Raw genomic sequence first — 17,240 nt, 5'->3', positions numbered from 1 at the left:
CATGTGGATTGTTAAGTATGAAAAAGGTCAAAAAATGAAAAAAAATTATGAAAAACTCATGTCGACCTTTTTCCATGTTGACCTAATGGCCCTCATTCCGAGTTGTTCGCTCGCTAGCTGCTTTTAGCAGCATTGCATACGCTAGGCCGCCGCCCTCTGGGAGTGTACCTTAGCTTAGCAGAATAGCGAACGAAAGATTAGCAGAACTGCTAATAAATAATTCTTTGCAGTTTCTGAGTAGCTCCAGACCTACTCACAGAATGCGATCAGCTCGGTCCGTTTAGTTCCTGGTTTGACGTCACAAACACGCCCTGCATTCGGCCAGCCACTCCCCCGTTTCTCCAGACACTCCTGTGTTTTTCCCTGACACGCCTGCGTTTTTTTGCAAACGCCGGGAAAACGCTCAGTTACCACCCAGAAACGCCCCTTTCTTGTCAATCACACACCGATCGGCAGTGCAACTGAAAAGCGCCACAGAAGCCTAAGCAATTCTGCTAAGTTTTTAGTTAAATAACTAAGCACATGCGCCCTGCGTGCCCTGCGCATGCGCATTTTGCAACAATTTGCAGCATAGCGAAAATCGGCAATGAGCGAACAACTCGGAATGACCCCCACTGACCATGTCGACCTAGTGATCATGTCAACCTAATGCATGTCAACCAAATGTGGTCGATCCAATGTATGTCGACCTAACTCCTGTCGACCTAATGACCACCATCCTAATTATATTTCATGCATTGGGATTAATTCAGTTAACCATGAGACCCACAATGTGCCATTGTAATGACGTAAAAAGGCCAGCAATGGCACTCCCCCATTATGACCCAATTTGCGCCGTATGTGGTTGCAAACAGAAATCTGCAATCTTTGGGCTACTGTAAGTGTGACATATGTGTGTACTTACTCTTGGGGTAAGCTGACATGCAGCTAATTGAAACAATCCCATTGAGTCTTGTCCTTTATACTCTTTTTGAACAATTCAGTCCGTAGTCATCTGGCTAGAACTGCCATGACTCTTCCGGTATTTCAAGAGAATACATGTGTCCCAATCCAAATGCTAAAGTGCGCCTGTCACCTTTATACAGTATATAATAAATTTGCCATTTCTGCAGTGGGGTACACTGTGTTCCACAGGGAAAACAACGGGGTGTAGAGTGGGATCTTGATCCAGAGGCACCATCAGGCAAAGCTTTGACTGTCCCAGAATGCATTGGGGCCTCCTCTATAACCCCGCCTCCAGGCCCCTGAGAGCTCAGTTTCGAGTGGTGCCTGCTAGCAGCAGGTCACCTAACAGGCGGGCTGCACTGGGCAGCCCTGAAAAAGCTAAGAAGACTTCAAGGGCCGCAGCGCTGTTATGTCAGGGTGACCTGTCACCTCCCAAGCGTCATCGCATACTCCCACGGCTCAGTTCCCGGGTACTTTCGGCAGAGACGCTCCGGCTTAGGCACACAGTTGCAGACGGTCTCCTGGTTCACGTAGCTGCTACGAAGGGAGGAGTTAAGAGGGTCCCCCAGGCTGGACCCGCCACTAAATCGCATTCCTGATCGTAGTCTAGGGAGACGGACTGCGACGCTGGCATGGACACTGTCACCGAGCAGGGACCCCACTATAACCGCCAGGGCATAGGAGTACAGGAGTACAGGTCGGTACTAACGCCATATTCTTTGCAGGTATCAAATAAAAACTTTGAAACACTCATGGATATTAATGAGAAGATAAATATTGCATACATTGGAAGGAAAGTTTTACTGTAAAATTTACCCAATTCCCCAATGGATCACCAATCATCGAGAGCCAGTGATCTGCATTTTTGGTTGGTGGATCAAATCGGCTAATCAGTGAAATGTGGTGCATATGTATGTCCTGCAATAGAGACGGGCAGGATTTTTTTTTAAGCAGTTATATTGATTGGTTTATTCATTCCACAGTGGGTTCGCTATACACAGTGCTTTACTATACTGCAGCACAGTGAGTTCGCTGTACAGTGGAATTAGATCGGAGTGGGGTGGTGATGGTAGTGTGTGTGTGTGGGGGGGACGCGGGGGGGGGGGGAATAAGCGGACCTCCAGCTCCTGTTGAGCTACACATCTATGCATGTCTTGCCAGAATTTTACCATGGCCTGATAGTGAAACTGTGGCAGGATATGCTCCGACGTGTAGTCTCACAGCAGCTGGAGGGTGGCTTATTGACTTCCCCTGAATTAGACTTTGCTTATTCTTTTAGTTTATTCAGCCTCTATGACTGGAACATTTTAAGGACCTCTGTGCAGTTGCCAATATTAGCAATATAAAAAAAACAGAACCCTCATTGTGGAGAATAGATATAAAATGCCGGAGGTCAGGTTGCCGTCGATCATATGACCGACAGCGGCATTCCGATACTGAATATCCCGACGGGATGGGGGAAGGATTTTTACCCTCCCCTGTCCCCTATCCTAACCCTCAGGGGGTGGCAGCTATGGCTAACCATCGGGGCTGGCCACTATGGCTGACTAACTCCCTAGTGCCTAACCCTAACATCCCCCAATGCCTAATCCTAACATCCCCCTTTCTCCCCGGGCCTAGCCCTAACCCTGAATCCTGATACTCACCTTCGGGATGTTAGCGGTCTGTGATCTGGTGCCGTTCTCCTGAGTGCTGTCTGGATTCCGCGTCGGTCACCACTGGCATCTGAACTGCCGGGACGCTGAACGCATCCCCATTGTGGGACTTGGGCTACTTTCCTGGCAAAATAAATGAAATACATTGCAAAAAGCTAATATAATCAACCCAGGGGACTGCCAGAAAGGTGGACATAACATGTTATCTAAACTGTTACAATATAGAGCAGTAAAACTTCAAAATACAAATTCTTTCAACTCTCAATTTAATTGACTTTGTTAACTTTATCTCCCCCCTCATGCTCTTTCTGTTTTTCTGGGTCTCAGAAATGAAGCCTTTGAAATTCTTCCCGATAGCGCAGCAGTAGTAAGAAGGCGGACACCTTAATCTCCATGGACAAATTGAGTTATCAGTTGTTGTTGTTCTTTCCCCCTTTAAGTCAGCTTCTGTTGCTAAGGCAACGATCAGCCTGCAGCTTGGAAACAGATTTCAGATACAGCGCTGGGAAGATAAAATATATACACAATACATTATTATGCAATCCTATAATTGCTGCTCAGTGTACTGCAATCAGTACATCTCTAGTTAAATCTGCAAACGCACAGCCTGAGGTTCACACATTGTAATAAAAGGTCAAGTCATTAATCTGTTACATAAAACATTTTTTTTTAACAATATCAGAGTTACCTACTCATTAAAAGGCACGTGTTGCCAAGTTGTGGGTTAATTCCGTGGGTGACTCATGGAAACCCACAGTGTCCCCATTACTTAATCACAGGAGAAGTATTCTTTATGAGAGGTCAAGCTATAAAGTCACTAGGAAGTAGGAACTTGTGACATCACTGAAGCATAAGGCACAAAGGGGATTATTTAATAAACATAATTATCTAAAAAAAAATAAGAGATAAATATCTAATTTCCAGTGGCAGTTACAGCGCAGTCCAAAATTCAAATAGGGAAGCCACACCAACTGCCACCGCAATACTGCCAAACCTCGCCGGCTGGGACTCACTTGGCAGTTGGTTTGGCTCCTCCATTGTATAATGGACTGCGCTGCAACTGCCACTGGAAAATAGATATTTATCTCTCTTATTTTATTTTTTTTGAGCTAATTATGTTTATTAAATATCCCCCAAAGTGCTATTTCCAAAGGCATTAATATGCTTTGTCCACAGCATGGACCAGTGTCCATGCTCCATGTGAACCACCTCCGCTCTGGAAGTGCAGTAGACTCTACCTTTGGCCCTCATTCCGAGTTGATTGCTCGCTAGCTACTTTTAGCAGCCGTGCAAACGCATAGTCGCCGCCCACGGGGAGTGTATTTTCGCTTTGCAAGAGTGTGAACGCCTGTGCAGCCGGGCAGTACAAAAACATTTTGTGCAAAACAAGACCAGCCCTGTAGTTACTTATTCTGTGTGATGATTGCTGCGACGAAGGTCCTGGAATTGACGTCAGATACCCGCCCTGCAAACGCCTGGACACGCCTGCGTTTTTCCAGACACTCCCAGAAAACGGGCAGTTGACACCCACAAACGCCGTCTTTCTGTCAATCTCCTTGCGATCGGCTGTGCGAATGGAATCGTCGCTAAAAGCAGTGCAAAACAACAATGCTCTTTGTACCCGTATGCCGCGCGTGCGCATTGCGACCCGTACACATGCGTAGTTTTGCCATTTTTTTCAATGATCGCTACGCAGCGAACAATGGCAGCTAGCGATAAACTTGTAATGAGGGCCTTTGTACCAGAGTCTACTGTGCATGTGCAGGTCTCCGAAAACATGGAGCCAGCACCATGTTCCTGGAAACTTCTCTACTGTGCATGCACAAATTTCAGGGGAAATGGCCACCCCGCCATTTTCCTCTGGCTGCAGTACTGGCTGATGTGGTACTCTGGAGAGGTAAGCATAATTATATGAGTGCAGGTTGTGGGGTGTGGGTCCCCCTGGACTTAGCGGCTCATGTGCACCGCACACCCTGCGGCCATTATAGATACGTCAATGCTCCACTGTGTATAGGCAACAGATAAAGAATCACTCAAGCAATGATAACCATTTAGTAATTCCTACGCATGTAGTACTAAGGCTTACTGTGGTAGGCTATGCTTCCTTGTCTGCAAATCTAATGTGAATTGAGATTATGGCTCCTCTGTGGCCTTCAACAATTGGTTTCACCGAAGGGAAACCAAGAGGCTAATGAGTAACTCAGTGTATTGTTATGTTCCATCAGGCATGTGTATTAATTGTTGCATATTTGTACATTGTTCCTGATGTATCACTACCAAATGGTATAGATGTGTCATCAATTTTGGTTGCAGGACAGAAAATTTGGATCTCTCGGAATGGATTTGGGTGGATGGGCTCTCTGAATATGTTGCAAATGAATCCATTTAAAATTGTGATAATCATACAGATACCTAGGTGGAGAGACTATAGGGGAGATTTATCAACGCTTGGAGAGAGATAAAGCACATAACTGTCATTTTCAAACACAGCATGTAACATTACAGTTAGGAGCTAATTGGATGGTACTTTATCTCTCTCCAAACTTTGATAAATCACTGCCAAAGTACCAACCAATCAGCTCCTGTAATTTTACAGGTAGTATTTGCAAAATGACAGAAGCTGATTGGTTGGTGCTTTATCTCTCCCCACCTTCGCTCCAAGCTTTGATAAATCTCCCCCTCTGTGCAGTATAGAAGAGTATGGGGGAGATATATCAAACCTTCTAAAGATTGGTCAAGTGGAGAAGTTGTCCATAGTATCTATTCAGTGTCTATCTAGCATGTATTATGTTCATTCAATAAAATGATAGGAACAAGCTGACTGGTTGCTATGGCCAATTTCTCCACTTGTCTATTCTTTAGACGGTTTGATACATTTTCCACTCTGAATTGCCACGCTTGCCCCCCATGTGGTAGTGCAGTTTAGACACAGATTACATACAACAGCTGATGTCAGACTCTATCAATCCAGCTGTGTGTCAGCAGTTCTGCCCCATGAGTATCTGCTTGAGACGCAGTATGATAGGGGAGGTGAATGGAGTATGGGGATAATTATTGTGGCCAGTATATGAGGGGGTGTGGATTATTAAGTCTACACTGAAAAGGTCTACAGTCAATAGGTCTACCACTAATAGTAGACATGCATTAGGTCGACAGGGTCAAAAGGTTGACGGGGTCAAAAGTCAGCATAGAAAAGGTAGACAGTAGGAAAGGTCAAGAGGTTCAAAAGGTCGACATGGAAATGGTAGACACAAAAAAGGTAGACACAATTTTTTGGGCGTGTTCTGTCACTTTTCTGCCACAAATAAGTCCCATTAGTGTACTGCGTCACCTTGCATAGCTCGCTTCGCTCGTCATGCTTTGGGCAAGGTTATTATTCCCAATCATAGTCCATGTGGATGGTAAAGTATGAAACAGTTGGATTTTTTTTTTAAAAACAACAAACTTGTGCCTACCATATGTGTGTCCACATTATCATGTTGACCTTTTACATGTCTACCATTAGTGGTAGACCTTTTTAGTGTAGATCTATAGTCCGGATACCATATGGGGTGCATGAATCCGTACAGAAGACAAAAGACTCTGGTTCAAGCATCTGGTTGGAAAGTGTTGACAAAGAATGAAACTTTGTATACTGAAGGTAAGTTACTTTGCTTTGCAGTGTCCTTGGTCAATTTTACATTGTATACTCTAGTGTTTAACTGGGAAATGTGTCTAATGTGTAACATTGTTATGACTTTACATAAACATAAAAGCACACTAGCAACATTCATACTGTCAGTTGTTTGTAAGGCGTCTTTTAGAGCTGTAATGTAAAGGAAACCTCTCACTCTGTTACGGGTGGTCTTCATTTTGCCGGCTGTTGGGATCCTGGCGCACAGTATACCGGCGCTGCAATCCCGACAGCCGGCATACCGACACCTTTTCTCCCTTTTGGGGGTCCACGTCCCTCCTGGAGAGAGAATAGATAGCATGGCACGCGTAGCGCGCCACCGTACCTGCTGCGTGGTGAGCGCAGCGAACCCGCAATGGTCTCATTTGCATTCGCCCAGCTGTCGGTATCCTGGCGGTCGGGATTCCGGCGCTGGTATGCTGGGCGGCGGGAACCCGGCCGCCGGCTTACCCTACTACACCCCTCTGTTACAGATAACAACAAATTAAGTCAAGTCACAAATTATAGTCAAGAAATGTTATGTAAAAGTTAGCAAATGAATTAGCAATTTATGAAAGCAGAAAGTGCAGGCTCACAACACAGTGCACTACAAGGTGCAGCCACCTTCACAATTCCTGTATCTAAAGGTGGGTACACACTGGCCGATATATCGGCCATTCTCTTTAACGGCCGATATATCGTGGGTCCGTCAGCCAGTGTGTACGGGCGATATGTCTGTGAACTCCGTCATTCACAGACATAGCGCGTTGGCCCCACAGCACAGCCGACGGCCAATATATCTGCGGATATATTGGCGTGTTGCTGTGTGTGTACGGGCAGTAGGCCGACCGCCCGTACACATGCTGCGGCAGCCGGCGGTGACTGACATCTGAACTGGGCAGGCGTGTGTAAACGCCCGCCCAGTTCATGACGTCATTCCCCGACAGATCGGGCAGTGCGTATGCTCAACACACTGTCCGATCCGTCCATAGATATATCTACCGATCAATTGATTGGCAGATATATCTATCAATGTGTACCCACCTTCAGTCTTTGCTGATACAGCTGGAAATGTGCAGAGGTGTAAAAGGTTACCTCAACATCCAACCAGCTAATGCTTGACGACTGTCTCAGTTATTCACATAAGCTTTACAGTTCTCCTAAAATACTGTGCAGTTTAGCCATATTTATATTATTCATGAGTGTGGGACATAATTACCGTCTGCAACATGTATCACTTTTATGTGTTTCAACATTTAAAATTACAAAATTACTGTAGAAACTGCCACCAATCCACCAAATGCCACCCAACTGTACTCACATTTCCCAGAGGCAAAGTGCGTAATTTGGGTGATATTGGGGGGGGTATGGTTTAAGGTTTTTATTAAGTTAGTTGTAGTGTATTTAGAATTGCACTCTTTCACAGTAATTCAACAGAAAGTACCAAATCCATTCTATACCATTTAGATAGTATACATTAAAACTAAAGGTCCGTACACATTAGACGATGTCGCTCTGTGAGCGACGTCGTCTAATGATTCCCCCTCCCGGGCCGGCCGGTCGGCGGCCGGCTGTACACACTGAGCGATATGACCCCTCATATCGCTCAGTGACGTCACGCCTCCGCCAGCCTTGCATGCAGGTCGTGGACGACAGTCCAGATCCTGCATGCATGCCCTACCGACAGCGACGATCGTTGCCGAACCGCGGGGCTGCGCATCGGTCATCGCTGACGGCATACACACTTGCCGATTTAAAATGAACAATGTCGCTCAGGGAGGGGGAAAATGAGCGACGTCGCTCATTTTATCGGCAAGTGTGTATGGGCCTTAAGTCTTGGCTCACAATTCCATGTGAATCCCTGTAATACGGTGCATTCCAGCATAGGTAGATGTTTACCCTCACAAATCGGCATTTGCTCCGCTCACTTTGCTGGTACGTAAAGGTTACAGAAGAAGGATATAGACTCTGGCAGATTGCTGATTGTTTGCCCACAATACTGCTGCCAGATACCAGAAGCATACATGGTTATACAGTGCTGGCCTCATCATGCTGTACCTTACAGCACATAGCAGCAGACATATAAGTTTCTATAACAGTGACTCATTCTTTCTCTTTATGTGTATTATACAGAAAGTGAGAAGAGGCCCAGTTTCCAGCCCAAGCCCCACAGATTCCAAACGCGTCAGCTTTTTCGGTACCAGTCGTTTTCACATCTCTGATTTCAACTTCCTCATGGTTCTTGGGAAAGGAAGTTTTGGAAAGGTGAGTCACTCATCAGTAGGTGGTAGTAGTGTCTGCTTCTAGGTAAAGCAATAATTTACTGCAGTCACAATGTAGCGCAAAACAGCGCGCATAGGACTTTACTATACAATGTGGGGTTTGTGGAGGTAAGTACATGATACACAATTTATAGATACTTCCTACATGGTGGAGAACAAATCAGCAAACAAATTGTCTATGTACAAATCTTCCAACAACTAACAGGAGCATTAAACAGGATAACTTGGAGTTTGTTCCAGTGATGTGAAAAGTGGTCACATGACCAGAGAGCAACATGGCTGATTTTTACATGTCTACAGTAGGTCTGATAAGTGTTAAGCTGGATTTCTACTGGAAAACTTTTCCAGTCCACACTTTGCGAGTAAGCTGCAAATAGGCATGACACTCTAAAATAACTCTACTATCTCTTTAAATTGTCAACTAGAGGACTAAAGGGTCCATTTGCCAATCAGCTTTAGCCTTTTAAAACATGTTGCATATAAAAAAGACATTTGGGAACTGATTGGCTGGAGCACCTTTTATCATATGCAACGAGTTTTAAGTAGCCAAAACTTGTTGATAAATGGGCCCCTAAGGCTAATAACATGGGAACCTAATCCTTGGTCATATTGATCTACTGCGGGATGTTGGTCAGAAGGAACAGGCATGTAACTTGAGTAGAGGCCATAGATTGGGCAAATGTATTCACGTTTGTAGACTCTGGCGCTGTGCCAGAGTCTACTGCACATGCGCAGGTCTCTGGGGAAATGGTGTGGAGTAATAAAAATAAATTATAGAGAACGCTTGAATGACTGTGAATATATGGGGTGATAAGTGTAGGGTAAATGTGTATTGCAATACCTGTAAAAGAAAAAGGTTTATTAGGTAAAATGTTTAAGCTCCTTTGGGCATGTATATTGATAGCAGTCCATGCGGGTAATGACAAAGGGCTGGAAATAGCCCGAAACGCGTTGGCAGCCTTGCTAGCTGTGTTCGTTGTGGAGACAGAGGAAAGTGACTTTTAACATCAGCGCCGCAGCGCTGCAGTTTTCCGAGCAGCGCACGGAGAAGCACTTGTCAGCAAAACACCAAGGGAACCAGCCGGCCGGAGAGGACAAGACCCACCAACAAAGGTTAGTTAGCTAGGGACAGACAGTCAGTACTGGACTCAGTTACTACCTTTGCGGCTCCAGCCACCGGCAATTACCGGGACCCGCCGCTGTCATTACCCGCACGGACTGCTATCAATATACATGCCCAAAGGAGCTTAAACATTTTACCTAATAAACCTTTTTCTTTTACAGGTATTGCAATACACATTTACCCTACACTTATCACCCCATATATTCACAGTCATTCAAGCGCTCTCTATAATTTATTTTTATTACTATTATCTTTTCAATAGGAGCAGCCAAATACAATTTTTCAGCGCAGTACTACTCCATAGTTATTATTCGAAATAGTATGGAGACCATTTTCCTGGTGATTTCCCTACTGCGCTAACCCAAAAAGATGGTAAGAAGGCTGCCATGCCATTTTCCCAGCAATTTTGAAGTGGCGCGGCTGCCGGCGCTGGACTCCCGAAAGGTAAGTACAGAGAAGAAATGCGTGTGTAGTGTGGGCCCCCCTGGATCCAGGGGTCCAAGTGCACTGTACACCCTGCACCCATTATAGAAACTCCACTGGTAACACTAGTATTAAGGTCAAAGACCACCATATTTTGCACTTAATATTAGTGGAGCTTAAAATTTTGAGCTCGTACCTGTCGAGAAATGGCATCTTGGAAAAGTCATGGGGTATTAGATATACTGTATACAGTGCATCCGGAAAGTATTCACAGCGCTTAACTTTTTCCACATTTTGTTATGCTACAGCCTTATTCCAAAATTGAATACATTAATTTTTTCTCTCAAAATTCTACACGCAATACCCCATAATGACAACGTGAAAAAAGTGTTTTTGAGATTTTTGCAAATTTATTAAAAATAAAAAAGTAAGAAATCACAGCCTTTGCTCAATACTTTGTTGATGTACCTTTGGCAGCAATTACAGCCTCAAGTCTTTTTGAATATGATGCCACAAGCTTGGCACACCTATCTTTGGGCAGTTTCGCCCATTCCTCTTTGCAGCACCTCTCAAGCTCCATCAGGTTGGATGGGAAGCGTTGGCGCACAGCCATTTTCAGATCTCTCCAGAGATGTTCAATCGGATTCAGGTCTGGGCTCTGGCTGGGCCACTCAAGGACATTCACAGAGTTGTCCTGAAGCCACTCCTTTGATATCTTGGCTGTGTGCTTAGGGTTGTTGTCTTGCTGAAAAATGAACCGTCACCCCAGTCTGAGGTCAAGAGCGCTCTGGAGCAGGATATCTCTGTACATTGCTGCATTCATCTTTCCCTCTATCCTGACCAGTCTCCCAGTTCCTGCCGCTGAAAGACAATGAATACTTATGTAAATGTGATTTCTTAGTTTTTTATTATTAAGGAATTAGCAAAGATCTCAAAAAAAAACCTTTTTTCACGTTGTCATTATGGGTATTGTGTGTAGATTTTTGAGGGGAAAAAATTAATTTATTCCATTTTGGAATAAGGCTGTAACAACAAAATGTGGAAAAGTGGAGCACTGTGCATACACTCAGGATGCACTGTATATGCCATGTAATACCTATGATTGACAGCTGAGCTGTTTTGCCCACCTGAACAGCCTCATTAGCAGATTAACAGTTTATATGCTTATAATTATATGAACAGTATTCGCCACTGCCAGGTCATTGTGCGGTTTCATAGAAATAGGAGTATGGCTCAGAACAGGATTTCACTGATGCACTTGCAGGATACTACAAAACATTATTATGTGATTCCATTATGAAGTGGTAGTGAGACAGTCTGACATTTTTGCCTGTCACATCGTGTACTGCTTATCAAGATGTCTCCGGAACTCTTCATTTTGACTTTTCTTAGAGTCATCAAATTACACAAGCCACTTCTTATGTTTTACAGGTTGAGTATCCCATATCCAAATATTCCAAAATACGGAATATTCCAAAATACGGAATTTTTTGAGTGAGAGCGAGATAGTGAAACCTTTGTTTTCTGATGGCTCAATGTACACAAACTTTGTTTAATACACAAAGTTATTAAAAGTATTGTATTAAATGACCTCCAGGCTGTGTGTAAGGTGTATATGAAACATAAATGAATTGTGTGAATGTATACACACTTTGTTTAATGCACAAAGTTATTAAAAATATTGGCTAAAATGACCTTCAGGCTGTGTGTATAAGGTGTATATGAAACATAAATGCATTCTGTGCTTAGACCTGGGTCCCATCACCATGATATCTCATTATTGTATGCAATTATTCCAAAATACGGAATAATCCGATATCCAAAATACTCCTGGTCCCAAGCATTTTGGATAAGGGATACTCAACCTGTATTTAAATAGATTTTACTCAATTGAAAGTAAAATGTGTCATTACCATTATTAATACTGCTGCAGTGCTCTGAATACTTTTTAAATTACAGACTATCCTGCTGTAGACTGATGGCCAACATTGTATTACATATTCAAGGTTAGTCTTGCATAAAGAGGCCAATCTATGCTATCACCTGCTACATTTGGCGTCTATTTAACACATTCCTGGCTTAAATTTACTATCAGCGGGATTATAGACACACTATAGAAATCTAGAACATTTGAAACCGGGTGTAGTATGTTATGCCGGCAGTCAGGCTCCCGGCAGCCAGCATACCGGCACCGGAATCCCGACCGCCGGCATACCGACAGCTGGGCGAGCGCAAATGAGCCCCTTGCAGGCTCTCTGCGCTCGCCACGCTATCTATTCTTTCTCCAGGGAGGTCGTGGACCCCCAAGAGAGAGAAAAGCTGTCGGGATTCCGGCGCCAGTATGCTGAAGACCACCCCTAGAACCTGGTATATATCTTAGGAGATACAAGAAAGAGAAGGAAGATAAACAATGGAAATTGTTTATCTTCCCAACAGCGGAGGATTCCAAAAGGGAATGATGGAGAACCGGTGGCTCACTGGGGCATGTCCACCTGTAGGTGTGGAAATACCAACAGTTCACCTTCTTTTTTCAGATGACATTTTTTATATCTCCAAGTTGTATAACAGCCGGATCACCTACCAACCCCACACAAATCAGGATAAACTTTCTGATAGCGGGACAGACCTCCAAACAGGACTGTCCCAGCAAATATGGGGCAAAGATAAGCATGGTTATGGCACTTTTGTTAAAATGATTGTTACAGTATCTTGAAATTGACCATCATTATTGTATCATACAGTAAGAAGGACAATTCTGAAATGTGCCCATATTAAATTATAGGGTGTGTATGATTTATGTAATGAGGCCAAGAGTTTTGTTGGTTGACATGTACAAAAACAGCCTATTTTTAAAAACTGAGCAGTATGTTCTGTTTACCCAAATAGTATTATAATCATTTTATTGGGGGGATTTATCAAACTGAAGAATACAGATGGGGAGTTGTCCATAGCAACCAATCAGATTCTGTTAATTATGTTATAAGCTGTAAATGATAGTAACTAATTGGTTGCTATTGACAACTTCATCACTTGTTCTCTTTCGAAGGTTTGATACATCTCTTCCTTAGGGGTCTATTCACTAGGCCTCAGAGAGAGAGAAAGTGGAGACAGATAAAGTACCTGACAATCAGCTCCTAACTGCCATGTTACAGGCCGTGTTTGAAATATGACAATAGCCGATTGGCTGGTAATTTATCTCTATCTACTTTATCACTCTCCAAGACTTAGTACATCTCCTCTTGGAGAAAGATAAAGTAGACATAAATAAAGTACCAACCAACCACCAGCTCCTGCCAGGCTTAGTACATAAGGGGTCATTCCGAGCTGATCGCTAGCTGCCGTTGTTCGCAGCGCAGCAATCAGGCTAAAAATCAGCAATTCTGCGCATGCATATGGGGCGCAATGCGCACGCGCATCGTACTTTCACAAAAGCCGATGCAGTTTTACACAAGGTCTAGCGACGCTTTTCAGTCGCACTGCTGATCGTTGAGTGATTGACAGGAAGTGGGTGTTTCTGGGTGGTAACTGGCCGTTTTCGGGTAGTGTGTGAAAAAACGCAGGCGTGCCAGATAAAAACGCAGGAGTGGCTGGAGAAACGGGGGAGTGGCTGGCCGAACGCAGGGCGTGTTTGTGATGTCAAAACAGGAACTAAATAGTCTGAAGTGATCGCAAGGTAGGAGTAGGTCTGGAGCTACTCTGAAACTGCACAATTTTTTTTAGTAGCCGCGCTTCACTCCTTTCGTCACACTTCTGCTAAGCTAAGATACATTCCCAGAGGGCGGCGGCTTAGCGTTTGCACTGCTGCTAAAAGCAGCTAGCGAGCGAACAAGAATGAGGGTCATAGACCCCTTTGTCACGGCCCTGCTATTGAATAGGGCGAATCCTAATTCGCCCTAAAAAATAGCGAAAAGTGCAGTTTTTTTTTAATACCCTCCTTTCACTTGGCAGAAGGGTTATTAATAATTTCACAAGAATTGAGGGCAATGGGGAAGAAGTCTCAAAGTAAGCCGAATATGAATGGGCAGCTGAGTTATATAATGTGCAAAAACAAAAATAAAGTCATTGTAAGTGACACAGATTAGTTGCAATTCCCTTTTGTTTTTAGACATACCCAACAGAAAAGTTTTTTAAAAAGAGTAAAAAAATAAAATAAAATTAATTAAATAAATATATACTGTATAAGTAAATGCAAAAGCCCTCACTCACTCACTCACTCACTCACTCACTCACTCACTCACTCACTCATCACTCATCACTCACTCACTCATCACTCATCACTAATTCTCTTACTTCCGATAGGTTAGTAAGCTGAAATTCAACATAGGTATTCCTCAGGTGGGAAATAGGAAAACTATGTAAATGGAATTTTAATAAACCTCCCCTAAGGGTATGAAAAGGGTGTTGACATAATGACGTCATTACTGGTGCGTGGCTTGCGTTGGATAAATGATAATGCCGAAACAGACAATCGGATTAAAATTTGGATGGCATCTCCAGTATGTAGAATTTAATAAACTCCCAAAATGGACCTGTTATTCTTTACCGTATCTGCTAAGGGTGCTCCTCGGGTAACGGCAAGAACTATGGATTAATATTTACTTACATTAACACGTCTCAAATTTACATCTCTATATATTTACCAAATTATTAACACTCATTTATATTTACAACCGTGAAAATCAGAAACTCCCGTGCGAAGAACGGTTAGAACAGCAAGTATATATATATATATATATATATATATATATATATATATATATATATATATATATAATATGCAGTCCCTACCTCAGCGGCTCCCTACCAGCTGGATCCACGCTGTTTCCCCCTGTCCGTCCATCCGTGCCCGGCAGCAGTTTACAGGAGTCTCCGAAAGCCGCGATCACACTGCTGCAGCAGAGCGACAGATACTCCTGCTTTTACTGCCCTTCGCTGGCCACCTTCCGCGCCATTGTCCTAGTTGCCTCTGCAAGCAGCTGTAGTGAATGCTGGGTATGAGGGCCCTCTTTATGTGGAGTCCTCGGGACGACCTCCCTTTTCCCTCCCTGTTAATCTGGTCCTGACTGTATGTGACTGCTGAGGAACTGTATGTGACTGCTGAGGAACTGTGTGTGACTACTAAGGAACTGTATGTGACTGCTGAGGAACTGTGTGTGACTACTAAGGAACTGTATGTGACTGCCGAGGAACTGTATGTGACTGTTGAGGAACTGTATGTGACTACTGAGGATCTGTATGTGACTGCTAAGAAACTGTATGTGACTGCCAAGAAACTGTATGTGACTGCCGAGGAACTGTATGTGACTGCCGAGGAACTGTTTGTGACTGCCGAGGAACTGTTTGTGACTGCCGAGGAACTGTATGTGACTGTTGAGGAACTGTATGTGACTACTGAGGATCTGTATGTGACTGCTAAGAAACTGTATGTGACTGCCGAGAAACTGTATGTGACTGCCGAGGAACTGTATGTGACTGCCGAGGAACTGTATGTGACTGTTGAGGAACTGTATGTGACTACTGAGGATCTGTATGTGACTGCTAAGAAACTGTATGTGACTGCCGAGAAACTGTATGTGACTGCCGAGGAACTGTATGTGACTGCCGAGGAACTGTTTGTGACTGCCGAGGAACTGTATGTGACTGTTGAGGAACTGTATGTGACTGCCGAGGAACTGTATGTGACTGTTGAGGAACTGTATGTGACTACTGAGGATCTGTATGTGACTGCTAAGAAACTGTATGTGACTGCCGAGAAACTGTATGTGACTGCCGAGGAACTGTATGTGACTGCCGAGGAACTGTTTGTGACTGCCGAGGAACTGTATGTGACTGTTGAGGAACTGTATGTGACTGTTGAGGAACTGTATGTGACTACTGAGGATCTGTATGTGACTACTGAGGATCTGTATGTGACTGCTAAGAAACTGTATGTGACTGCCGAGGAACTGTATGTGACTGCCGAGGAACTGTATGTGACTGCCGAGGAACTGTATGTGACTGCCGAGGAACTGTATGTGACTGCTGAGAAACTGTTGGGAACATTATTTTATTTCAAATTTGCAGCAGCAGACACCTCTTATATGGAAGATCGTGACACCATCAGTGAAGCATGAAATTAAAATGCAGTATTTAGCGTTACATTGACTTCCTCCTGTAGATCTATTTAAAATTGATTTCTGAGCAGAAAATGTAAAATCCCTTAGTTTTGAGCCAATGGTTAAGCAAGTACTGGGATGTGTAAAATAAATCCCTGTTTGAGAATTTGCCAGTGTAAAACCACAGGAATCTGTAAGACAACAGGCTTTGGAAATGTGGCATCAGCTGTCGGCCCTGGCTTTATTATATTTTCACATGTGTTACTAATTTATGACTAGTTATTAAAAAAACAAACAAAAATCAATGCATTTGTTTCTTTTATACAGATTAGATATGTTTTGTAAAGATTGGAACTATGGGGTTCACGAGGCCACCTAACTAGTCATCAATTTCTGTTATGATTCAGGCTTCCATGCACTAGCCAAGCTTTTGAGTGTCTTGCCAAAAAAAGTCTACTCCACTATTATTTACGACATTAAACAAGTCTGCCCTTTCCTGCAAACGGTAGTATGCGTTCATGACTTGAAGACTGTCTTCTGTTTCTTATATTTATATTCTTTTAGGTCATGCTGGGTGAGAGACGTGGATCTGATGAACTCTATGCCATTAAAATTCTAAAGAAGGATGTAATCATTCAGGATGATGACGTGGAGTGCACCATGGTGGAGAAACGCATCTTGGCATTATCTGAGCGACCTCACTTTCTTACACAGCTTCATTCTACATTCCAGACTGTGGTATGCTTCATTTATAGCATTCCATTTCTAAAAAATGTCAAGTAAAAACATACAGTATAAGGGTTAAAGCATCCATTGGGCTATGGGGGTCATTCCGAGTTGATCGCTCGCTGGCAACTTTTTGCCGTGCTGCGATCAGATAGTCGCCGCCTATGGGGGAGTGTATTTTCGCTTTGCAAGTCTGCGAACGCTTTTGCAGCCGACGGCACTAAAAAAGGTTTTTGCAGTTTCTGAGTAGCTCTGGACTTACTCAGCCGCTGCGATCACTTAAGTCTTTTGGGTCCCGGAATTGAAGTCAGACACCCGCCCTGCAAACGCTTGGACACG

The 17,240-nt window shown here is 43.7% G+C and overlaps 1 protein-coding gene across 1 annotated transcript in view; it reads left to right on the top strand.

Moving 5' to 3' along the window:
* Positions 1-17,240, top strand: part of PRKCG (protein kinase C gamma) — a 948,319-nt gene that overhangs the window by 713,298 nt on the left and 217,781 nt on the right. Inside the window, exons 10-11 of the mRNA XM_063942766.1 lie at positions 8,386-8,517; positions 16,740-16,913. Coding sequence (XP_063798836.1) covers positions 8,386-8,517; positions 16,740-16,913 — 306 coding nt within the window. The remainder of the gene's footprint in view (positions 1-8,385; positions 8,518-16,739; positions 16,914-17,240) is intronic.

The sequence above is a fragment of the Pseudophryne corroboree genome, chromosome 10 (assembly GCF_028390025.1).
Source record: "Pseudophryne corroboree isolate aPseCor3 chromosome 10, aPseCor3.hap2, whole genome shotgun sequence".
Taxonomy (NCBI): Eukaryota; Metazoa; Chordata; class Amphibia; order Anura; family Myobatrachidae; genus Pseudophryne; species Pseudophryne corroboree.
Note: the sequence above shows the minus strand (reverse complement) of the source record. Positions and strands in the feature narration are given on the sequence as shown.